Genomic DNA, 25,569 nt, shown 5'->3' on the forward strand with positions numbered 1-25,569 from the left:
TCACTCAGGATAGGAAAGTGACTTCTCCCCCGTGTGTGATCTCTGATGTGTGTAAAGATGGGATATCTGTGAATAACATTTCCCACACTCAGGACAGAAATACGGCTTCTCCCCGGTGTGAGATCTATGATGTTTGGAAAGACTGGACTTCAATGAAAAACATTTCCCGCACTCAGAACAGGAATACGGCTTCTCCCCAGTGTGAGATCTCTGATGTGTGTAAAGATGGGACTTTACTGAAAAACATTTCCCGCACTCAGGACAGGAATATGGCTTATTCCCCGTATGTGATCTCTGATGTGAGTAAAGACTGGACTTCTGTGAAAAACATTTCCCGCACTCAGGACAGGAATACGGCTTCTCCCCCGTGTGAGATCTTTGATGTATGTAAAGATAGGACTTCTGTAAAAAACATTTCCCACACTCAGGACAGGAATACTGATTGTCCCCCGTGTGAGATCTCTGATGTGTCAAAAGACTGGACTTCCGTGCAAAACATTTTACGCACTTAGGACAGGAAAATGGCTTCTCCCTCGTGTGAGATCTCTGATGTGTGTAAAGATGGGATACCTGTGAAAAACATTTCGAACACTCAGGACAGGAATACGGCTTCTCCCCGGTGTGAGATCTCTGATGTTTGGAAAGACTGGATTTCTCTGAAAAACATTTCCCACACTCAGGACAGGAATATGGCTTCTCCCCATTGTGAGTTCTCTGATGTGTGTAAAGATAGGACTTCACTGAAAAACATTTCCCACACTCAGGACAGGAATACGGCTTCTCCCCATTGTGAGTTCTCTGATGGGTGTAAAGATAGGACTTCTGTGAAAAACATTTCCTGCACTCAGGACAGGAATACGGCTTCTCCCCCGTGTGGGATCTCTGATGTTTGGAAAGACTGGACTTCTCTGAAAAACATTTCCCGCACTCAGGACAGGAATAAGGCTTCTCCCCCGTGTGATATATCTGATGTCTGGAAAGATGGGCTTTCATTGAAAAACATTTCCCACACTCAGGACAGGAATACGGCTTCTGCCCCGTGTGAGATCTCTGATGTGTGTAAAGATTAGACTTCCGTGAGAAACATTTCCCACACTCAGGACAGGAATACGGCTTCTCCCCTGTGTGACATCTTTTATGCACATTAAGATGGTATTTAGAACGGAAACACTTCCCACACTCAGTACAGGCAAGCCTTTTCTTTGTCGGAAGGACGGCACCGTCTCTCACAGTCTGAGGTTCCTCAGGATAAGAGGAATACGATGGTCCGGCACCGTCCAGCACAGTCTGAGGTTCCTCAGGATAAGAGGAATACGATGGTCCATCTACACTGTGTGGTGCCGGATGGACATTTGAGGTAGTCGGGTTTTCTCCTGGACTATACTGTGTGATGTCTTCATCTTCTACTTTACAGTCTGGAGACAAAGTGAGACAATCCTCTGAGGTTTTCCTCATCTCCCGTCCATCTACTAAAATAGGAATAAAAACATTATTACTAGACATGAGCTGATTGGTTCCCCTAAACTAGGACTCCGCCCACATCAGGCAGCTTTGTCTCTGAGGATCTTACAATTCCCCCCTCAAGGTAACTAGTAAATGGCTCCTCTGATCTCCTACCAGATCATTTCTTTATTCATGGACCTTAATCAGAGAGTGAGGAAACAACGAGAACTGTCTTTTATAGGAGTGACAGTGATGAGGGGATTATAGGACGAGTGTCCCACCCCCTCTATCACTCAATGCCATCTTCCCAACACAAGAAGTCCTGCACTACCGATACCGAGCATTTGCCCGAGTACTTGTACAGTCAGCGGTGATCAGTGCAGTGGGGGAGTTACAAGCATCGATCACCTCTGTATAGATTTAAAAGTAGTTTCTCCACTTCTCTCTCTCCCCCCCCCCCACCCCACACGCGGCTTTCTGCTGCTTTAAAATCAGCGTTGATCGGTGCTTGTAACTATCCCACACACGATCACCGCTGATTGTCCCTGCATCCTCCTCCAACCCCCCTCCGTTTTGCTACTGTCTCCCTCCCTCCATGTCCCCCTCCGTTCTCCTCCTCCTCCCCTTGATCTGTCAGGGTGGAGAGCAGAGGTAGGAGCCGGTAAATACAGCTCCTTACTGTTTGGAATGTACAGATCACTGACTCTGTACATTCACATAACTGAAACATCGTAAACTGTGTTTACAATGTTTCAGTCTATGAATGGAGAGGAGCCGATGTCTTCTCTCCGTTCAATTTTAGTGCAGCTGAGGCGGCTGAGAAAAGGACTGGAGAATCTGTGTCCCTAATCCCCTTCCCCATCTCAAAGGGGAGATGTCAGAGGTCTGTTAAGACTCCTGCTATCTCACAAAAGCCCCCAACAGGGCTAATTAAAAAAAAAAAAAATTATTGTAAAAAATAATAAAAAAGAAAAGAAAAAACACACTGACACTGTCCACCCCCCCCTTAAAAAAAAGAAAGCATTGTAAAAAAAAAAAATAATAATAATAAAAAAAATTGCAAAAAATAAAACTACTGACACATGTGCCACTGTCCATTAAATTTTTTTATCGGTAATCGTTATCGGCGAGTACTTGAAAAAAGTATCGGTACTTGTACTCTGTCTTAAAAAAGTGATATCGGGACAACCCTAGTCATGAATAACAGCGGGGCTGAGTGAGTTTGGAAGGAGAACAACCAAGATGAAGACTGGACTGAATATTGGTATTCAGTAATCAGTGGTGGATGAAATGATTACTAGAGACAAGTTGCAGAGATCCCACACCGCTGCCTCCCATCTCCTGAGACTGCACTCAGTGACTTGGGTCTGAGACTATACAGACATATCCCTCCACCCGGCTCAGCCAGCAGACAACAGAGCAAGTGACCCGGGAGAATTGTTCTCCCAATTGATGGTGGCTTCACAAGTGGACTCTCTGATCAGAAGTGCATTCTTTGATCAAAAGTGCCGGAGTTAAAAACCAGGAGTTGGCTATCATCTGCTTCTGCTTGCAGATTTTTTTCCCCCTCTTTTTCTCTGACACTTTTTAAACAGCTTTTTTTCTTTTTCCTTTCTGCTAATTAAGGGGAGGGTTTAATTGTTCACAGGTGTGGGTTTGTTCACAGGTCTTCACAGGTGAGTATAAAGTGGCTGTACAAGCTCCCAGAGGAGCTGGCTCCCAATGATGGTGGCTTCACATGTGGACTCTCTGACCAGAAGTGCATTCTTTGATCAAAAGTGCCGGAGTTAAAAACCAGGAGTTGGAAACAGGAGGTAAGACAGGAGTCTTCATTATTTTTTTTCAATCACTGATCCAGAACAAGCTTGCAGCTAATAAAGTTGGAACTATTGCTATATAGATTCAGCGGTGCAGCAGACGCTCTCATCTTAGTCTGCTCACCCCAGGGATAGTGAGAGCAGGACGCTCTCAAACGAGTCGGCTCTCCCCAGGGATAGTGCAGCCAGGCAGGGTCCTCCCAGCTCTCGGCTGCTGCAGACACAGCTCAAAAAAACAGGACTAAGACCCCCCCCCCCCACACCCCCCTAGCCAATTGATCCAGGGTTGCACCGATCGCCGTTAAGGGGTCAGGAAGGAATTTTTTCCCCCGATCGCTGCAGATTGGCACAGCACGCCGGGGGTTTTTCGCCTTCCTCTGGACCAATCGGGGAGAGAAGACTCAATGAGTGACGGCTCACTTGGACAGTCTTCCACCCATCACGTCCGGCGTCTCGCGGCTCTTCCTGCATCCGCGCCAGACCAGGCCTCATTCGCGGCCGCCGCAATTAGGAAAGAGTGACGACAATGTGACCGGCGACAATGGCTAATCTGCGATACTCTGCGAACTCTATTCGGGGTCTGAGACAATTCGCAACAGCATTACCAGCCGTCACCAAAAAGGCCTTAAAAATAGAGCAACTTTTGAGATTCGATCGACGATCGACCATCAAAAATGTTAACTATTTAAGCCAGCTCAAGCACATATCATGTGCTTTGATCAACACAAGGTCGGCAGTAAAACACCGATTAGAAATCCACGATTTCTTACTACAAAACGATCTAGACTGCCTCTTTATTACAGAAAGCTGGCTCTCAGACGACTGCAACACCATTCTCGGAGAATTGGTGCCAGAAAACTATCGCATTATAACGGAAAACAGAATAGGGCAAAGAGGAGGAGGCCTGGCGGTGATCCACAAGAATCACATTACAATCACTAAGCCAGCCCTTCAAAATCCTCTTCCATTCATGGAAACCCTTACTCTTCAACTTCAAACTTCCCCCCAGGAGACTGTTCACATTCTCCTCTGCTATAGGTCACCTGGGCCAAAATCGCAGTTTTTGCCATCTTTAACGGAGTTTATATCCACTTATACCCTTAACAGCAAACACCTTTTGCTGCTCGGGGACTTTAATCTGTGGGCCAACTCCTCACAGGATCCCATTGCGGACGCCTGCATCGATCACCTGGAGGGATTAGGGCTACAGCAACTTATAAGCGGGCCAACACATGCTTCAGGTCACACACTCGACCTAATTTTCAGACAAAATCTGAAAATAAGCATTTTAGAAAATGAACCATTGCCATGGACAGACCACCATGCAATTAATTTCATAATCTCCAAAATTCCCCCAGTGATAAAAGCACCCAAGCCGGTGACAATACACTGGGCTAGATCTCAGAAGAAGCTCCATTCGGAACTCTTCAAATCTACCTTGGGAAACAGAATCAAAACAATCCATCCACATCAAACAGCCGCAGATACACTGGATGCCATAAACGCAGCCCTGCTACAGTCAGCCGATTTAGTAGCACCGAAACGCAAAGCCTGCATCCGAAAAAGAAAGTCTGGCTGGTTCAACAACCAGCTGTCGCTTCTGAAGCAAGAGCGCAGAAGGGCGGAAGCCGCCTGGAAAAGAAGCCCTGCAGAGGATAACCTCATCATCTACAAGGCAATAACAACACTATATCATAAAGAAATCTTCAAAGCCAAGAAACATAATTTTTCTATGGCGATTAACAGCGCCCTAAACCGCCCCCGCGAACTCTTCAAGATGGTCACCCAGACCATGAATCCAGGATGTCTTGAAGTCCCCAACTCAGACACCCAAGAGTTCTGTAATGAACTATCGGATTTCTTCATCAACAAAATTGAAAGAATCCGGGAAAGCATCTTGCAAAACAATACCCCCCTCAACCCCACCGTCAATCAACCACAAAACACCCACAGAAACGCTCTACAATCAACAAAGTTCACTCTGGAACCGATCTCCATCGATACCACAAAAAATATCATTGGTGCTTTGCGGAACAGCACATCGCCCAATAGGGGTGCAACGGATCAAAAAACTCACGGATCGGATCGATCCTCGGATCAGGAGTCACGGATCGGATCATTTTCGGATCAGCAAAAAAAAAAAAAAGGGTGCGTTTTTTCATTGGTCCAAAACATTTTTTTTATATATATATATATATATATATATATATATATTTTTTTTGGACCAATTAAAAAAAGGAACCTTTTTTTTTTGCTGATCCGAAAAAAGAGCACAATAGCAATTCACAGGGGTGGATTAAAGAGGAAGCAGGTGAGGCTGTTTGGGACTTAAGTACAATCTTGATGTTTTTACAGCAAAATATATATACATATATATATATATATATATATATATATATATATTTTTTTTTTTTTTTGCTGTAAAAACATCAAGATTGTACTTTAAGTCCCAAACAGCCTCACCTGCTTCCTCTTTAATCCACCCCTGTGAATTACTATTGTGCTCTTTTTTCCCCCTTTCCCCCCCCTCCTCTCACACCAGTGCTTCACTGCTAACATTCCCATTCAGCTTGCTAGAGCCCAGTGCACAGCGTGACACGCCTCCCCGGGGAGGCGTGTCACGCTGGGCTCTGGCAAGCAGACTGGCCGCCGCTCCGGAGCTAGGCCGAAGCCGGGGACTTTCCTAGGCCTAGGCTCCGGAGCGCTCCGCGGATCGCGGGGTGTGCCGATCCGAACGGGGTGGCCCGTTCGGATCACGGATCGGTGACGATCCGTTACACCCCTATCGCCCAATGATATCATCCCCACCAAACTGCTGAAGGAATGTACCGACATCCTGGCACCACCCATCACACAGCTTATAAACCAGTCATTTAAGGAAGGCACAGTGCCATCCCTGTTGAAAGAGGGCACAATACAGCCCATCTTGAAAAAACCTAACCTGGATCCCAAGGACCCAACTCACCGCCGTCCCATAACAGGCCTAAATGTTCTCTCCAAGATAATGGAGAAAGTAGTGGTACAACAGCTGCAACAGCATCTAGATACCCACAATCTACTGGATCCATTACAATCAGGCTTCCGTCCTGGACACGGGACAGAAACGGCCTTACTCAAAATATGGGACGATGCCCTCGAGGCCGCAGACGAGGGAGAATCCTGTCTCCTGGTTCTGCTGGACCTAAGCGCAGCCTTTGACACAATAGACCACAAAATGTTACTGATGCGACTAGCCAAGGTAGCAGAAGTCGCAGAAGGTGATTTACCATGGTTTTCTTCCTTTCTTGAAAACCAATCACAAACAGTTAAATTGGGTTCTTTCACGTCGGAAAAGCACACGGTGTCATGTGGAGTCCCCCAAGGATCCCCCCTGTCACCGGTGCTTTTCAACATCTATCTTCGCCCTCTCTTTGATATTATCAGTAGCCAAGAACTACTCTATCACTCTTATGCAGACGATACGCAATTGTATTTTCGCATCTGCAACAAAAAGGATCATCATCCCAGTTTAGAGAAATGTCTCTCTTTGATAGAAAACTGGATGACAAAGAGTTATCTTAAACTCAACAGTTCAAAAACAGAACTCCTTATGTTTCACGCCAGCCGAAAGAGTCAACTGGCAACAACCTGGACACCCCCGCCCATTCTGGGCCAAATCATCACCCCTAGCTCCAAAGTCAAAAGTCTCGGGGTCATCTTCGACACCTTCATGACAATGGACGCACAAATAGGGTCAGTAGTCAGCGGAGCGCACCATCTGTTGCGCCTACTACGCAGACTTATTCCATTTATCCCCAAAGAAGACGTAGCAGTCGTGGTGGGAACAATCGTGAATTCCAGACTGGACTATGCTAACGCCCTGTACCTCGGACTCCCAAAGTACCAAATCTCCCGTCTGCAAGTCGTTCGGAATACGGCCGCCAGACTGGTGACTGGGAAAAAAAAATGGGAATCAATCTCACCTTCGTTGAGAACCCTTCACTGGCTGCCAGTAAAAGACAGAATTGCATTTAAAGCACTCTGCCTGACACATAAGTGCATCCATGGGAAGGCTCCGCAATATCTTTGCGACAAGATAGAACCTCACAATTCGAATCGCGTTCTGCGATCCACCGACCAAAATCTGGTCAGGGTACCAAAAACCAAATTCAAGTCCAAAGGAGAAAGAAGGTTTGCTTTTCAGGGTCCTAGACTATGGAACGCTTTACCAACCAGCATTCGGTTGGAGGAAAACCACCTGACTTTCAGAAGACGAATCAAAACTCTGCTCTTTTGATGTCATGAGACACGAACAACTAGCGCCCAGAAGCGATTCAGTTCGCATGCGCCGCGCTTTATAAGTTTTTCATTCATTCATTCATTCATTCATTCATTCAGAGATCTTGCCAGAAGACCAAAAGCACATTCCCCAGGTACCTAGGTCTAGTAACATCAATAGTGAAAATCCACATTTTGCTTACAGCTGGACCCCAGAATCACCATAAATCCAGTCTAGATACATAAATTGTGTCTGCAGCACAGAGAAGGAAGATTATCCGAGAGGAATACAGGACAGGGAACACAGCTCAGGAAAGTGACCAGGGGATTACAGGTTGCTATCACCCAGTCCCCGCCCTACTCTGGACCAATCAGTGAGCAGTATGGGTGGAGGAATGGATTTAGTGTTAATGACCCACCTGTGCTGATCTCTGTAGGAGTGTCCTCCTCTATAAATGTCCCTGTTATTCCATCCTCCTCCATAGACTGCTGATCATCCCTCACACACCTCTCTTCTTCTTCTTTTGATTTCACCTCAAATTCTATATCGATTGGATCTCCACTCTAAATCAAGAAATGAGACAAAAATTAGGATTTTTTTTATAGTAACCGTAAAATCCTTTTCTCTGTCGTCCATGGACGGACACAGCCTTCTCAAGTCTTGACATATGGGTTATGTTCCTGTTCAAAGGAGAGGACTAGGCAGAACATGTTAGATATTTAAATACATGTTACTTTAACAGAGTTCAACAGTCCCGCCCAGGGGGTGGTCCCTACGGACATAACCCTCCTCCCTGCAGCATGCAGCCTCAGTTCGTAACAAGCAGTACAAACCTAAAAAGGAGGGGTGGGTGCTGTGTCCGTCCATGGACGACAGAGAAGGATTTTACAGTGAGTACAAAAAATCCTATTTTCTCTTTTCGTCCATGGATGGACACAGCCTTCTACAAGTCTTGACATATGGGGCGTCCCAAAGCAGTGTAAAAAACAATGAGGGGTGGGAACAGTATCAAAAAACAACCAACTTCACCCCAAACAAGCAGAGCTCCTCAACAGAGGAGTTGCAGCTTTAAATAGCCGCCTGCAAAACCTTGTGGCCGAAGGAAGCATCTGAAGATGCACTCACATGAACCTTGTAAAATTTGGAGAAAGTGTGAACAGACGACCAAGTTGCTGCCTTGCACACCTGTGAGACAGACGCTTGATGTCGGAAAGCCCAGGAAGCACCAATTGCCCTGGTTGAATGTGCCATGACCGAAAAGGAAGGCGTCCGCCCCTTAAGGGCATAGGCCTGGATGACTGTCTGTCTGATCCACGAGAAATGGTGGCCGACGAGACCACCAGGCCCTTTTGTGGACCAGAAACCGACACAAACAGTGAGTCAGACCTCCAAAACGGAGCCGTAGCAGACAGGTACACCCGCAAGACACGTACCACGTCCAAAGTATGGAGTGCAGTCTCTCTGGGATGCGACGACCAAGGACACAAGGACTTAAGCACAATGTCCTCATTTAGGTGAAAAGTCGAAACCACCTTTGGAAGGAAGGAAGGCGGCGGGCGTAGCACCAAGTATGGTGACTTGCAAGACGAGGCCACCAATTCAGAAACCCTTTTGACAGATGTAATGGCCACTAGAAAGGCCACCTTCTGAGATAGCGTCAAGAGAGGAATCTCTCTGATGTTCTCAAAAGGAGGTTCCTGAAGAACCAAGAGCACCAGAGTCAAATCCCATGGAGGAAGAGGTGGTCTAATTGGGGGAAGCACATGTCGAACCCCCTGCACAAAAGTACCCACCAGGGAATGGGTCGCCAAAGGCCATTGAAAGAAAACAGCCAAGGCTGAAATCTGACCCTTAATGGTGCTTAAGACAAGTTTCTGATCCACTCCACGCTGTAAAAACAGCAGGACCCTGGAAACCGAATACATCCGTGGATGTCACTCCATCTCTTCGCACATAGAGATGTAGGCCTTTCAAGTACGATGTTAGATCTTCCTGGAAAAAGCTTTCCGTGCCCTCAGCATGGTGGAAATGACCGAATCCGAAAGACATCGGCCCCTTAGTACCTGGCTTTCAATAGCTATGCCGTTAAAGCCAGCGACTGTAAAGCAGGATGAAGTATGGGACCTTGAGACAGAAGATCCTACTGCATTGGCAGCTGCCAGGGTGCATCCGCCACCAGGCGCACAAGGTCGGCATACCAGGGTTGCCGTGGCCAATCTGGAGCGATAAGAATCACCTGGATCCCCTCGGTCTCCACTCTGCGGAGAAGACGAGGAAGCAACTTCAGTGGGGGATAGGCATAAATTAGCCTATACTGACCCCACGGGGCCACCAACACATCTGACGTGTCTGCCCAGGGATCTCTGGACCTGGCCACGAATCTCGACACCTTGTGATTGAGTCAAGAAGCCAGGAGATCCACGTCCAGCGTGCCCCATCTCTGGCAAAGAAGTTGAAACACCTCCAGATGTAATGACCATTCCCCCTGGTCCAACATCTGGCGACTCAGAAAGTCTGGGGGGCTGTGGGGCTTGTAAGCATCGCTCTGCTCTCTCTCCCCCTCCTCATAAGCTTGCAACATAATGAAGGGGGTGGGGCGCAACTCTGCATCTTTTGCCATGGGCACTGGATCATCAAGTCTTGGCACTGTCTACAAGGATTCCTCAAGTCCTGACACTGCACTGGAGCAGCTGAGAGTAAGGCAGCAGGAGCTGGAACACTGAAGCAGACGTAAAAACAAGGCTTGATATGGGTGGGAGCTGGGATGGCAGCGGACGTGTTTCTTTTTCAATCTCCTGTGTACACTCTAAAAAAGCAATACACAGTAGTAAGCACAGGATTCAGCTGCCTAAAGCGACCCCCCAGGCATTACATTTAAAGGATTTTTTCATTTTTAGGATTTCTCATTTTGATGGTTTCACTTTAAGCATCAGTAAATCACTACTTATTTAAAAATTATGTTTTTTTTTTAAATGTTTTTTTCCACTGATACATATCCCGCAGGGTAGTACCCAGACCCCCATAACCATTGTTTACCCAATAACTTGCATATAAGCCTTCAAAATGGGCACTTTTGATTTTTACAGTTCAGGCCCCATAGACTTCAATGGGGTTATATGGTTCCGAAAGTTTTCTATGTTTGAAAGTTCTGCCGCAAACTGAACAGGGGGTCGTTGAGTCCCTCTCTATCTGGCAACAGTATTCAAGAAGACCCAGGGCTGTTCTAATCTCATTAACCAGCTTTCTTTTCACATACATCTGATTACTGAGTTTCAAGTTGGCAGAGACCATCATGGCTTCCTTGACTGTTAAATGTAATATGTCCTGTTATGTAAAGCAAAAGGACATTATTACTAAATTCTTGTAGCTCCCTTAAATGCCAGAGCACATAGTCAGTAGGCAAGAGTCTACCCTGCAATCCCTTCCAAAAGCCCCTGTCCTGGTTGGGTTCAGCGACCCTGGGGCGACTGGACCCCCCAGACTCCCCCTAACCTGTGAGGCTGGCGTCCGTCGTAATCACCGTCCACTGGAATGGGAGAAACGACTTCCCGGACCGAAGAACCAGGGATCACAGCCACCAATTCAGAGAGGCTCTGACCAGCTGACTCCCCTAAATCTAATGATCCAGAGACAATGGAGATTTGTTCCATTTGGACAGGATCTCCCTCTGCAATACACGAGTGTGGAATTGGGCATACGGTACTGCCTCGAAGGAGGCTACCATGAGGCTCAGAACTCTCATGCAAAAACAGAGGGACGACCATTTTCGGGATGCCAACAGCTTCACCGCAGACTGGAGTGTCTGCAACTTCTCCAAGGGAAGGAAGACTCTCGCCTCCGCAGGGTCCAGAATCAACCCCAGGTATTCCAAACACTGAGTCGGTACCAGGACCGACTTCTGGATGTTTAACACCCAACTGAATTCTCTGAGGGGCTGGCTGGCTATAGACACATCTACCTCTAATTCTGAGCCAGAAGCTGCTCTCAGAAGAAGATCGTCTAAGTAGCCCACGATGGCAACGACTCGCTGTCTCAGAAAAGCTAGAATCGTGGAGAGCACCTTGGTGAAAACTCTTGGTGCTGACGCTAGGCCAAAGGGAAGAGCCACAAACCGATAGTGGTCTTTTCCGATCGCAAAACGCAGAAACCTCTGGTGTCCTGCGCAAATTGGGACATGCAAGTATGTGTCCTGGAGCACAGCCACCACCGAACAAATTGATTCCATGCGGAACTTCCGTACTCTTACAAAAGTATTTAGGGCTTTGAGGTCCAAGATTGGACGGACTCCGTCCTTCTTTGGGACTACAAACAGATTCAAATAAAATCCTTGAAACCTCTCGTCCAGCGGTACAGGTAAAATTACCCCGCAACTCAGCAACTCTTGCACTGCCCCAATAGGGCAGACCGACGAGTCGGAAGGAGGAGATTTGAGGGAAAGAATCTGTTCGGTGGACAGGAAAGAAACTCTTATCTTGTACCCCAAAGTGACCACCTCGCAGACACACTCGTCGGAAAGCAGGGAGGTCCACCGAGCCATGAGTCGGGCGGGGGCAAAACCTCATGCAGTTGCGGGTTTGGTTGCCGGCTTGTTCGGCTTACGCACCCAAGGACGTTTCTGTCCCTCAGCTGAGCCTTTGTCAGCCTGGGAGGATCTACCCGTGGGCCCTGACTGACGAAAATACCACTTCTGCGTGGGAAAGGAAGGACCCAGCTTACGGCGCGGCTCCTTCCCCTTGGTGGACTGAGGGAGGAGAGTGCTCTAACCCCCAGTGACATCTTTATTAATGTCATCCAGCGAGGTACCAAAAAGTCTCCCACCTTTGAAGGGTAAATCAGCCAAAGCTTTTTTGGATGCTTGGTCAGCGGACCAGCATTTCAGCCAAATCAGGCGGCGCAATACCAATGCAAATACAGAGGCTCTGGAGATCAAGGGGGCTGCATCCAGGGTAGCATCACAGACATATACAAGGCCCTCGACCAACTGGTCGGCCAGTCTTACACACTCTGGAGGGAGCTGATGCTCCTCCACAGTCTGATGCAAAATCTTTGCCCATTCAGTGAGAGTCTGCGACACCAAAGTCGCAGCCAAAATAGGCCGCAACGCAGACCCCAGCATGGTAAACATGGAGCGGGTCACCGCCTCGGACCTCCTATCAGTATGGTCCTTGAAAGCAGGGGTCCCTTCCACAGGGAGAGTGGTTACCTTATTCAACTGAGCGACCGGGTGGTCAACCACCGGAGGAGAGGCCCACTTTTTCAAGAGGCTGTCCTCAAAAGGGTAATGTACGACGCTGAGGGACCACAAAGGACTTCTGCGGCTTTTCCCATTCCTTATCTATGAACTTGATAAAAAAGGATACATAAGGAAAAACTTTTACAGAGCGGTCCAATTTGTGCGACCCAAAAGAGACTGACCCCTCTGTGGATGCCTCAGCTGCAACATCCAGCTTAAGGGAGTCCCTCACAGCATTAATAAGCACACTGACAAGTGCCCTGTTCTGCACTGACCCGGGCGAGGGGTCTTCCTCACAAGGAAGGTCCTGGTCCACATCCTCTGACAACCCAGAACCGGGGTCCTGTGCCGCAGCCATGCCCAGGTCTGAGTCAGAGCATTCCCCAGGAGATGATGGGGGAGGGGAGCGCTTTTTACCCCCCTTACGTACCTTTTCAGTGTGTGTATGTATATTGTGTGTGTATACAGTATGTGTGTGTATACTGTGTGGCCCCATAATCTATTGCCTGGGGGCCCCATAATTTCCTATTGCCTGGGGGCACCATAATCTCCCATTGCTCGGGGGCCCTGGAGCAAAAAAGCCCACCAGCCACAGGGTATGCCGTGACCGACCCAGCATGTACAGTAGCTAAGGTCTGCTCACGCTCGATGGCCGGACTGGGGAGACTACAAGAATCTATAATATCCAGCCTGTCACCCAGCCGTCAGTTGAAGAATCTCAAAATCATTGTCTTTGTGAGTCTGTGTTTTATAAGCTTCTTCCCACCAACCTTGTAACAGTGGAGGATGGTGTGACCTTCCTGTGTGGAATCCCGGGAATACAGAGGACGGGGACATCTCTCTGGTGGGTTCCTGGTATTAGGTGGCTCCATCATATCCTTGTGTCCTTCTGAAAACTCCTCCATCACTCCATACTCCTCATCCTCCTCTTTATACTCTTCTTTAACATCAATATTATCATCCCCGAGGTTTCCACTCTGAATATATAATAAAACATTCATTGTAACAAACATGCTGTGTATAAATCATAACCACCAATAATTGTCACTCATCTACCTGATGATGGTGGGGGATGGTGTGACCTTCCTGTGTGGAATCCCGGGAATACAGAGGATGGGGACATCTCTCTGGTGGGTTTCTGTAGCTGGATGACTCCTCCATGGTGTCCTGGTACAGATCTTTGTGTTCTTTTAGAAACTCTGACTCCTCCATCACCCCGTCCTCATCATCCTCCTCTTTTATTTCATCTTTAACCTCAACTTTAGACTCTCTCAGGTTTCCACTCTGAATATAGAATAAAAATTACATCAATGGTAACAATGCAGATAATGTACAGATCCTAATGATACTATCAGTGATTGTTCCTCATCTACCTGATGATGGTGGGGGATGGTGTGACCTTCCTGTGTGGAATCCCGGGAATACAGAGGACGGGGACATCTCTCTGGTGGGTTCCCATTACTGGATCCATCTGTAGGAAACACACACACTGACTGAATACATTGTTTCTATGTGTTTATCAGATGATGGGGGATCTAGGTGGAGCCTCCGTACTGCTCTCTCCTTTACAATAAAGTCTCCTCTTACCCGGTGATGTGAGGGGCGGCTGATTGTCCATCATGACGTCCTTGTAGAGATCCTTGTGTCCTTCTAAATACTCCCACTCCTCCATGGAGAAATAGACAGTGACATCCTGACACCTTATAGGAACCTGACACACACAATGATACAGTCACCATCCACACATCCCTTGTCTGTTACTGGATAATGTCCCAGAATTCCCAGAATCCTCCTCACCTCTCCTGTCAGCAGCTCCATCATCTTCTTGGTGACTTCTAGAATCTTCTCCATGTTGTGTCTCTCAGGTTTTAGGGAGTCACATGGAGGCACTGTGATGGTCATATGATCACCTGACTTCACAAGAGGAAATCTCTGTATTGGAGAACCAATAGAAATATCATGTTAGAATCCCAGAATCCTCCTCACCTCTCCGGTCAGGTCTGTATTATTAATAGAGATAAGAGTGATGTCATGTGACCTCCCAGAATCCTCCTCACCTCTCCGGTCAGGTCTGTGTATTATTAATAGAGATAAGAGTGATGTCATGTGACCTCCCAGAATCCTCCTCACCTCTCCGGTCAGGTCTGTGCATTATTAATAGAGATAAGAGTGATGTCATGTGACCTCCCAGAATCCTCCTCACCTCTCCAGTCAGGTCTGTGTTTTATTAATAGAGATAAGAGTGATGTCATGTGACCTCCCAGAATCCTCCTCACCTCTCCGGTCAGCAGGTAGATGATCTCCAGGGTGAGGTTTAGTATCTTCTCAGTCATGTGACTCCGGTCCTCCTCCATCCTCATTGGTGCCATCATTTGATCTATACAGATCTCCTTGTAGACGGATAACTTTGGGAAATGAAAGTAAGAATTATTTGGATGGTATCGGTCACACAATAGTGGATGTGAGGGGGGAATAGGAGGGTTGCTGTACATTGAAAAACTACTACCCCCATGGGAACACATTTAGTCTGGACTGTTTAGTGTTTGCTACATTTTTGAGGTCCGGGACCCTCTTGGCCCGACGAATCAGAAATTCCCTTTTGTTTGGTTTCTGAACTGGATTTATTTTGTTTTATATCTGCAGACAAAAAATGATGCACTACTAGACTCACTGGGGTCCATCCATGAGGTGAGAGGCTGGTACTACCGGGGGAGGATACGAGGATTATCTCTGTGATACTTATATAGATTGACAGATCTAGACTCCCTTATCCATCCTTCTCCCCTTCTTCCCAGCTTGTTTACATCTTTAACTGTCACACTGTGTTAAAGACACTTATTTTATTTATTTCTTCTCTGGATTTTCAGATACTTTTTGTGGATGCACTTTTTTATGCAATTCACGCATGGACTTGTTTATATATTCTATTCATTTTACATTACATTCACATGGACTTTGATCACTTGCTGGATTATTTGCGGTGCTGCTTTGTATATTGCATTTTTTATTAGATTTTTATCTTTTATCAATTTATTGTAATATTATTAGCACTTTAACCACTAGAGTAATTAGCGCTACTTCAATACTTATACACATTTCTACGGGTGCTGGCAACACTATAGAAGTTTAGCTGCTGTTTACACCTTCACTTTAGCACTTTATTATTAGTATATATATTTTATGTTTGAACACTTTGGCAGCACATTAGTACCCTATTGTATATCTAGCTAATCAGGATAATTGCCAGAACTCCGGCTGCACGGCTCCAATCTCTGGCAGCCTGCTGACTGACAGGAGTGATGTCACTATAATGGATTGGATTGGATAGCAGGAGGATGCTGCTAGTGCAGTAGAAAATTATGGGGGAGGAGTCTGTTCTCTTTCCTCCAATGGCAACCCAAAGTGTGAAGGGGGAGGACAGTAGGGGTAGGTGTTTTTGTTCTCTTGGTCTATTTTGTGTCCTGCAACATATTTCTTGACCAGTGAGATGGTGAGGTGAAGGTTTCCTTCGCTTTCTGGCAGGAGTTCTTTAAGGAGGTCAGAAAATTAACTGCAAGTGGGGTGGGAGGAGCATCAGAGACCAAGAGCCCCTATGAGCCCTAATGCCCCCCTTACCTCAGAGACATGCAGCCTGACTACCCCTTCAGAGCCCCCACAGCCCTTCAGCCCCACTAACCTCTCAAAGTTCTTCATCCCTATCATTTCCTAAAAGGCTCCCTAAGTCCTTCTGCTTTACTTCCTCCTCAGGGGTCCAAAGAGTCCATCAGATACAGTAAACCATCAGAGGGTCACGTTAGTCCCACTACCTCCTCAGAGACCCCTCAGCTCCTCTACTTCTCTCAGAACCCTCAGTATTTTCCTCCCTCTGAAACCAATGATGGAACCTATTTTTAATTTCAGGCTGGGCAATGTTTATATATATATACTTGGCCATTCTAGCTGGGGTATCCTATTTCCTCAAATCCCAGAAAGGTCCTAACCCCCTATATATAGGTACCGAAAAAGGGAACCCCACCAAGAGAACGAGTCCCAAACGGGGGGTGACAAGATGGAGGGGTGGGAAAACAAAAAGAGGTTCATACAGTCCACCCGAGACAAGAGTGAAACAAGGAGGACAAAGGACCAAAAGGTCAAGATAGCAAACAGCATTAGTCCGTTTTACCAGAACTGAAACCCTCAAGGAAAGGTCTGAAACTTTCCATTTTGTTAAGTCCTGGAGGAGTTGTGGCTAGACATGTGCAGACTGGAATATTTTGTTTCGTTTTTTCGTTTTCGTTTGGAAAATAAATTTATTTAGTTACTCCCGAAAATTGTTTTGATTTATTTCGTTTTTCGTTGGGGAATAGCTTTCGTCCGAAAATCCAATAATACTTGTTTTCTGTCAAATGGTCAAAAGAATATTCGACGGAACGTCGAATCTTTGTTGGACTCTGTCTAATGGTCAAAAAATATTCGATGTAACGTCGAATCTTTACGCCGAATCGTACATTTTCGTTCGAATATTCCGCCTACAAGAATTCTAATGTTGTATGACTAGTAATAATGTCGAATCTATTCTCTATAATGTCGAATCTATTTTCTCATAAATCAAAATCTATTCTCTGTAATGTCGAATCTATTATTTCTATAGTGTCAAATCTTTTCCCTATAATGTCGAATCTCTCTATATCGAATTTGTATCGCAACAAAAACGAAAATAAAGCATTTTTTATGTCAGATCTTTCGGTTTTCGTTTCTTGCACTTTCGTTATCGTTTGTTAAAACAATAACGGAAAAAACAGATTTTCGGACGAAAATGCATTCTAACAAAAACGAATGCACATGTCTAGTTGTGGCTTTAAGGCGTCTAATCCAGCGCATTTCGCGCTGGAGTAGCACCTTATTCCAATCTCCCCCACGAAGGGGAATATGTAGCCTATCCAGGACTGTAAAATTCACATTGGGCATGTGATACCCATGCTCCTTAGCCACGTGTCTTCCAAGGGGCAAATAAAGGTTGCCTATCCGCATTGAATGCATGTGTTTTTCAACTCTCTTCTGGAAGAGTTGTTTAGTCTTCCCTACATAGAAGGAGCCACACTGGCATTGCATGAGGTAAATTACCCCCCGGGTCTTACAGTTTGCATAATGTCTCAATGCAAAAGTTTCTCCATTGGGCAAAGCCAGTGTGGTCCTTCTTCTTATGACCTCACATTGTGAGCAATGCCCACATGGGAAAGTCCCGTAGATTTTGCAGGGATCCTTACTAGAATTTCCTTTATACTCAACATGGTCCCAAGTGAGTCTGATCGCCTAAAGGTTAACTGGGGTTTGTCTAATAGAAGATTTTTGAGAATAGGGTCCTCCGTAAGTATAGGCCAGAATTTCGAAAAACGACCTTCCTTATCCGTGTATGTTCATTGGAGAATCCTAAAATTATTCTCAAATTATTCTCTTCAGGTTTGGTCTTATGAAGTTTGCTTTTAAAGATCAAACTCCGCCTGTTTGTAGCTTTAACTCTATTAAAAGCTTTTCTAAGGCAAGTTTTTGTGTATCCCCTGGCGAACAGGCGAAGAGCAAGTGCATCACATTGTTTGTGGAAGTCGTCATCTAGTGAACAATTCCTCCTTATCCTGAGGAATTGGCTGAAGGGTATTGAATTTTTCAAAGGTTCTGGATGAAAACTGGTAGCGTGAAGTATTGTATTGCCAGCTGTCTCCTTTCTAAAAAGGGTAGAATTAATTTTACCCTCCGTGTCCTTTCTAATACTGGATGTCCAAGAAGCTGATTTCTGACTGGTTGTGGGACATTGTGAAGAAGAGGTTGAACTCATTGAGCAATTGTCCTGGGGCATGTGGTGACTTACAGTACTTTTCTTGAACAATGTTTTTATACTGTATTTTGATATTGTGATATTTAGTATGTCAATCATTTTGTAATAAATTTAGTATCTTTTATGACCTTAGTTGTCACTTACAATTTTTGTTGCCCCGAAAATCCCACCTACTTAGAGGTATTCAATGTTACCATATTACCAGAATTTATCTCCAAAATGAAGAGAATGTTCCGGCCCCATAAATGGGGAAATGTTCTGACCCTGAAGGGGTTAATCTACAAATAATAAATGTTGGGGCAGCGCTTGCACTATGGACAAATATCTGAATCCACAACACGATAGTTCTAATAAAACTTTCTGATAACAATAGGGTGGATTCAGGTACAACTTGCGCCCTCTTACGGAGGCGCAGCGTACCGTTTTAACGCTGCGCCTCCGTAAATTACCTGCACTACGCTTCATTCATGAAGCAGTAGCTACGTAATTTGCGCAGGCGCTCCTTAAAAATGCCCGGCGTAAGGGCGCGTAATTTAAATGATCCCGTAGGGGGCGTGGATCATTTAAATTAGGCGCGTTCCCGCGCCGAACGTAGTGCGCATGCTCAGTGGGGAAACTTTCCCGACGTGCATTGCGGCAAATGACGTCGCAAGGACGTAATTTGCTTCAACGTGAATGTAAATGGCGTCCAGCGCCATTCACGATTCACTTACGCAAACGACGTAATTTTCAAACATCGCGACGCGGGAACGACGGGTATACTTAGCATTGGCTGCCCCTGCTAAAAGCAGGAGCAGCCTTACGCGGAACCCGACGAACGTAAACAACGTAAAATGCGTACGCAGGGCGCGCGTAGGCTTGTGAATCGGCGTGAGTATGCAATTTGCATACTCTACGCTGACCACTACGGGAACGCCACCTAGCGGCCATCGTAAGAATACAGCCTACGATACGACGGCATAAGAGCCTTATGCCAGTCATATATTAGGCTGCAGTCGGCGTAACGAGTTTTCTGTATACAGAAAAGTCGATACGCCGGCGCAACTAAGCAATTGCGCTGCGTAACTATGGTTACGCAGACGCAATTGCTTACTGAATCCACCCCAAAGTGTCAGACAACTCCTGGGGTAACCTGGCTGCATTTACTCAGAAAACCCCTGGTTGACTAGGTGTGCTGGGCTCTGTAGTCCCACATAACACACGGTGCCTGTGAACCAATAGACGCCTCTATAGCAGTTTATGAGGAATGCCAGCATTAGGAGCAGAAGAGCTAATCCACCGCCAGGGTCCCGGCTGCAGATACTCCATTGGATGGCAGGCCGGATACCCTTTGATGTAAACATAGAGGGCGCCTCTCCTAACCTGGTGAAATCCAACGCGTTTGGATTGGAAAATGGCAATCTTTGTCCAGGAGGGCGATTGCCCGGTGAAGAGGTCCTAAAATCTATCCTACCCCTACCCAGATTGCTTAACCATTTATAGCCCAGAATCATTTAATAAAACTTCGATATCATCATGACTATAGAGGAAGAGGACGGACATGACGGAGTTACTGGGTGTAAATAGAAAATAAGATCTTATTACCTCCTCTGCTGCCACTTCCAACAACGTCTCCTCTCTACTTCTTCCCGACTCACCTCTCACCCGAAACTTCCTGTCTGTACCTGACATCACTTCCTGTCTGTCTCCTATTGGATACTTCGCGTTTCAGTAGAAGTGAGATCACCGTCTTGTGGAGTTCAGAGGAACTGCAGCCCAGAGAAATATCTCATAATGTGATTACAGCCTTGACATTGCTTCCAGATGATGGACAGTCCCGGGATTTATTCCTCTGTCCCATCATGTCCTCATCTCACAGGTTCCAGGACTCAGAGTGCAGAGTGTCAGTGAGGGGATGACGGGTGGAACACTCTCTGGGTTCCATCACCAGGCACTGCAATTATACCAGACTGTAGGGAGCAGTGATCTCCTTTCTGACAGTGATAGTAGAACTCCGACATCAGCAGAGAGGCAGCGGGAGTGTGTGATCAGGTAAATACCACCACTGATTTACTATTGACTATTTTATTATCTAGGGTGTCTGCTTTCAGAAAATACATCAGTACCCCCTCATCAGTGCTGCATATTAGTGCCTCCTCATCAGTGAAAGAGAAAACGTACTTATTTACAAAATTTTATAACAGAAACATAGAAAAGCTTTTTTTTTGTTCACAATTTTGTCTTTTTTTTATTTGTAGCACAAAACATTAAAAACACAGTGATGATCAAATACCACCAAAAGAAAGTTCTATACGTGGGGAAAAAAAAAGATAAAAATGTCATATGGGTACAGTGTCACATGACCGTGTGAGAGTGCTTGTAACGGAACCCCAAATGGGACAGGGGTTAATGCTGTTTAAGATATTCGATTCCGAACCCAAAACAGCTTATCGACACTCCACAATCCGGCGAACACGACCCATACGGATTTCCCCCAGAAACTAGACACACGGATCTGTTCTCTGGTTCAAAATGAATAGACAATCTTTATTGAGAAGGCAGGCTCTTATATACACCAAAAAGAATAGAAGAAAGAAAGTCACCACTCCAGGTGGGTCTAGTATACGGTCACACACTGTTTACAGGATTCCAAGGGTGCTGGCGGTGCACTAGGCAAGCATAAAAGATAGATGAAGGATGGATGGCCGCACTCCAAAAATTGTACAGGTTGTCTTTTATTAAATGAACAGCAGATACATCACCAGATCAAAACAACAGGAACAGGGGAACAGCCGACGTTTCGCACAAAATCAGTGCTTATTCATGGCTATATACACCAAAAAGAATACTGCAGTAATCAAATGGACAATGACACACTCCACCCACAACATCATACAATGGTTCATAACGAGCCCCCCTCAATACACATCTTTTAGTCAGACATAATTTACATGAGCTAATTAACTACAGCTGACAAGTCAGACATCTGACCTTTAGACTGTGCTAACTCACAACACACATCTATCATCAATAGAACTTTCACACAATACAGTGTCAATTAGCATAACACAATGAAAGGTTTTTCGGAGCCATACTAAGATTCATTTACATTACAGTAGCAGATGACATTAACACCTTAACAGTTGAATGAGTCACTCTTTCAATTGACCTGTTGAGTTCAGAATCAACAACCTGTATATAGGTCTTACAGATATGCTGGAATACATTGTAAATTACAGACCCATGTTAAAGCAATCCAAGATGTAATTTCTCAGCCACCCTATTCCCCTAGTCGACATAGGATGATTTTAGACATAGGAGTCATTGGTGAAGCTTAAACAGGAGTATCTCATACTTTTCATGCACTCTGCAGTGTAGATGAGCACCATGGGGAATGTAGTTCCAAAACATCTGGGGTGCCATGATTGGCCATCACTGCCCTATAGGAAGGTACAAAGTATAGTATAGAGTTCCCCTATAGGAAGGTACAAAGTATAGTATAGAGTTCCCCTATAGGAAGGTACAAAGTATAGTATAGAGTTCCCCTATAGGAAGGTACAAAGTATAGTATAGAGTTCCCCTATAGGAAGGTACAAAGTATAGTATAGAGTTCTCCTATAGGAAGGTACAAAGTATAATACAGAGTTCCCCTATAGGAAGGTACAAAGTATAGTATAGAGTTCCCCTATAGGAAGGTACAAAGTATAATATAGGAAGGTACAAAGTATAGTATAGAGTTCCCCTATAGGAAGGTACAAAGTATAATATAGGAAGGTACAAAGTATAGTATAGAGTTCCCCTATAGGAAGGTACAAAGTATAGTATAGAGTTCCCCTATAGGAAGGTACAAAGTATAATATAGAGTTCCCCTATAGGAAGGTACAAAGTATAGTATAGAGTTCCCCTATAGGAAGGTACAAAGTATAGTATAGAGTTCCCCTATAGGAAGCCACAAAGTATAATACAGAGTTCTCCTATAGGAAGGTACAAAGTATAGTATAGAGTTCCCCTATAGGAAGGTACAAAGTATAATACAGAGTTCTCCTATAGGAAGGTACAAAGTATAGTATAGAGTTCCCCTATAGGAAGCCATAAAGTATAGTATAGAGTACACTGGTGTGCCGCCAGAGGTTCTCAGGTGTGCCGCGGGATCAGGGGAGAGAAGGGCTGTCAGATGGGCCCGATCTCACGATCTCCTGCTGAACTGTACATCAGCACTGTGAGAAGCTCCGTCAGCCTCAAAAGTGAAAGTAAGGTGCAGGGGAGTGTGCTGTGCTCTCTGCTTCCCCCTACAGTGCAGAACCCGGCTGAATGAGGAAACTGGAAAGATACTGTGTTAGAAGCTACATAAGCCCCAACCTTTGGATAAGGAAAAGGGCAGCAACTATAAAATGGTGTTGGATTACAACATCCAACATAAGAAATTTGAGAAAATTGTGGCCAAACATTGGCCAATCCTCAAGGGTGATAAAGTATTGGGCCCGGTTTTACCTGACCGACCTAAATTTATCTACAGGAAGGCACCCTCTCTTAGCCCCTGGAGTCGTGGACCCACCTGTAGTGGCCCCACCCAAACTTTTCAATTTTCTTTCTGGTTTCTATGCGTGTGGTCGCTGTGCGACTTGTAAACATGCGAAGGCCAACATTAAAAAGCGGAAATCCTTCTGTTCCACTGTTACACAGACTGAATACACAATAAAACAGTTAATTACATGTGCCACGGTGGGTGTTGTTTACATGCTCGAATGTGGATGTGGCCTCCAGTATGTGGGGCGCACCTCTCGTGCACTGCATGCAAGGGTAGGTGAGCATGTTAGCAACATTAAGAGAGGCATTAAAACTCACATTGTCTCTAAACACTTTAGGACTCATCATCAACGAGATCCAAGAAGCCTGAAATTTTGGGGGATAGAAAAGGTTTCTAGGCACTGGCGGGGTGGACATTACATTCGACAACTTAGTCATCGTGAATCCTATTGGATTTATGAGACCAAGGTGACCTCGCCAGCAGGATTAAATGTTGAGTTTGATTTGAATTGTTTTATTTCGAACAGGTGACTTCAGTATTTTATTTTATTTTAGTGCAATTTTTCTTTTTTGCTTATCTTATTTTAATATTCATCTATTATGTCTGGTTTACATTATTGTATTATTACTGTTTTTTATTATATTTGTATCTTTGGTTTTAGAAAGGGTGATCGCGTCTGACGTTTTTTCCATATTGGTCCTTATGCTTTAGATGTATGTGGACCATTGTAATTTATACAACAATTCCATAGAGGTTGATTGCAATTTTGGCATGATCCATGCTATTTTGCACATCTGGTGACTATTGTCTCTCTTACCTTTTTTAATGATATTTTTCAAGAATTTTTATATCCGATCAGTGGCCTGATTGATGGATGTTTCATCTTGATTAATTTAGCTGCCATTGAGCCTGGTCTGTTGTGGCCTTGTGCTCTGGCTATTATTAAGCTTACTATGCATGGTATATATGCTTGGATCTGCGGGTTGTCTTCACTATCTCCATACCCGACGCTGATGAAGTCCCGTCCATGGAACGTAACGTACAAGGGGGAGGAGGTATGTGCTGACGTCACCCGCGATCGCCGCTTTCTTTCCATGCTGCACATGCTTGTTATATCATCTGCCTGTGTACCTGCACTCGGTTGTGAGTGCTCAACCATGTGAGTGGCTTTTTATTTGTTTTAATAAAATACCCTTTGTTGCTACTGAGAGCATTAGATCTCTCCTTTCTTTTTATGTCCACACATAGTGGCCCAGATTCCGGTATCTCCTGATACGCCGTCGTATCTCTAAGGCCGGGTACTCACGACCAAACATGTATGGTGAAAGCGGTCCGTCGGACCGTTTTCACCATACATGTCTGCCAGAGGGCTTCTGTACGATGGTTGTACACACCATCGTACAGAAGTCCGCGCGTAAACAATACGCGGGGCGTGTCCGCGGTGTCGCCGCGTCGATGACGCGGTGTCGCCGCGACAATGACGCGGCGACGTGGGCGGCCCGCCTTTAAAATGCTTCCACGCATGCGTCGAAGTCATTCGACGCATGCGAGGGACGGCGGGCGCCTGGACATGTACGGTAGGTCTGTACTGACGACCGTACATGTCCGAGCGGGCAGAATTCCAGCGGACTGTTTTAAAACAAGTCCAGGAATATTTGTCTGCTGGGAAAAGGCCCGGCGGGCAAATGTTTGCTGGAATTCGGCCCGCTCGCGCCCACACACGACCAAACATGTCTGCTAAAACTGGCCTGCGGACCAGTTTCAGCAGACATGTTTGGTCGTGAGTACGGGGCCTAAGGCCGACAGGTCTTATCTATGTGACTAATTCATGGAATCAGGTTACGCATAGATATGCCTAAGATCCGACAGGTGTAAGTGACTTACACCGTCGGATCTTAGGCTGCAATTCCAGGCCGGCCGCTAGGTGGCGCTTCCGTGTCTTTTACGCGTCGAATATGCTAATGAGCATTTACGCCGATTCAGAAACGAACGCCCGCCGTTTTTTTTTTACGTCGCTTGCGTTCAGCTTTTTCCGGCATATAGTTACCCCTGCTATGTGAGGCGTATCCTATGTTAAGTATGGCCGTCGTTCCCGCGCTGAGTTTTGAATTTTTACGTCGTTTGCGTAAGTCGTTTGCGGATACGGATGGATGTAATTTATGCTCACAACAAAACCAATGACGTCCTAGCGACGTCATTGGGAGCAATGCACGCCGGAAAAATTCGCTGACTACGCATGCACAGTTAAATCGGCGCGGGGACGCGCCTGATTTAAATACTACACTCCCCCTAGCCGCAGAATTTGAATTCCGCCGGGGGATTTACGATACGCCGCCGCTCTAAAGATCCGCTAATCTATCTGAATCTACCCCGCTGAGTTTATGATTGATATCCGGAGCTGTCCATGAGCTGCTGTCTGCCATCCATCTGGATCCCTGATTACATATCATGCTGTGTGGCTCCTTGAGGGTCGATTAACTGAGGTGAGAGGCCATCTGT

The 25,569-nt window shown here is 45.7% G+C and overlaps 1 protein-coding gene across 1 annotated transcript in view; it reads right to left on the reverse strand.

The window, feature by feature from the left end:
- Positions 1-25,569, reverse strand: part of LOC120935221 (oocyte zinc finger protein XlCOF22-like) — a 26,819-nt gene continuing 1,250 nt past the window's right edge. The window contains exons 2-3 of the mRNA XM_040347388.1: positions 571-1,200; positions 1-402 (exon numbers count right to left, since the gene is read on the reverse strand). Coding sequence (XP_040203322.1) covers positions 1-402; positions 571-1,200 — 1,032 coding nt within the window. The remainder of the gene's footprint in view (positions 403-570; positions 1,201-25,569) is intronic.

Source organism: Rana temporaria, chromosome 4 (genome assembly GCF_905171775.1).
Source record: "Rana temporaria chromosome 4, aRanTem1.1, whole genome shotgun sequence".
In the NCBI taxonomy this organism is placed as follows: domain Eukaryota; kingdom Metazoa; phylum Chordata; class Amphibia; order Anura; family Ranidae; genus Rana; species Rana temporaria.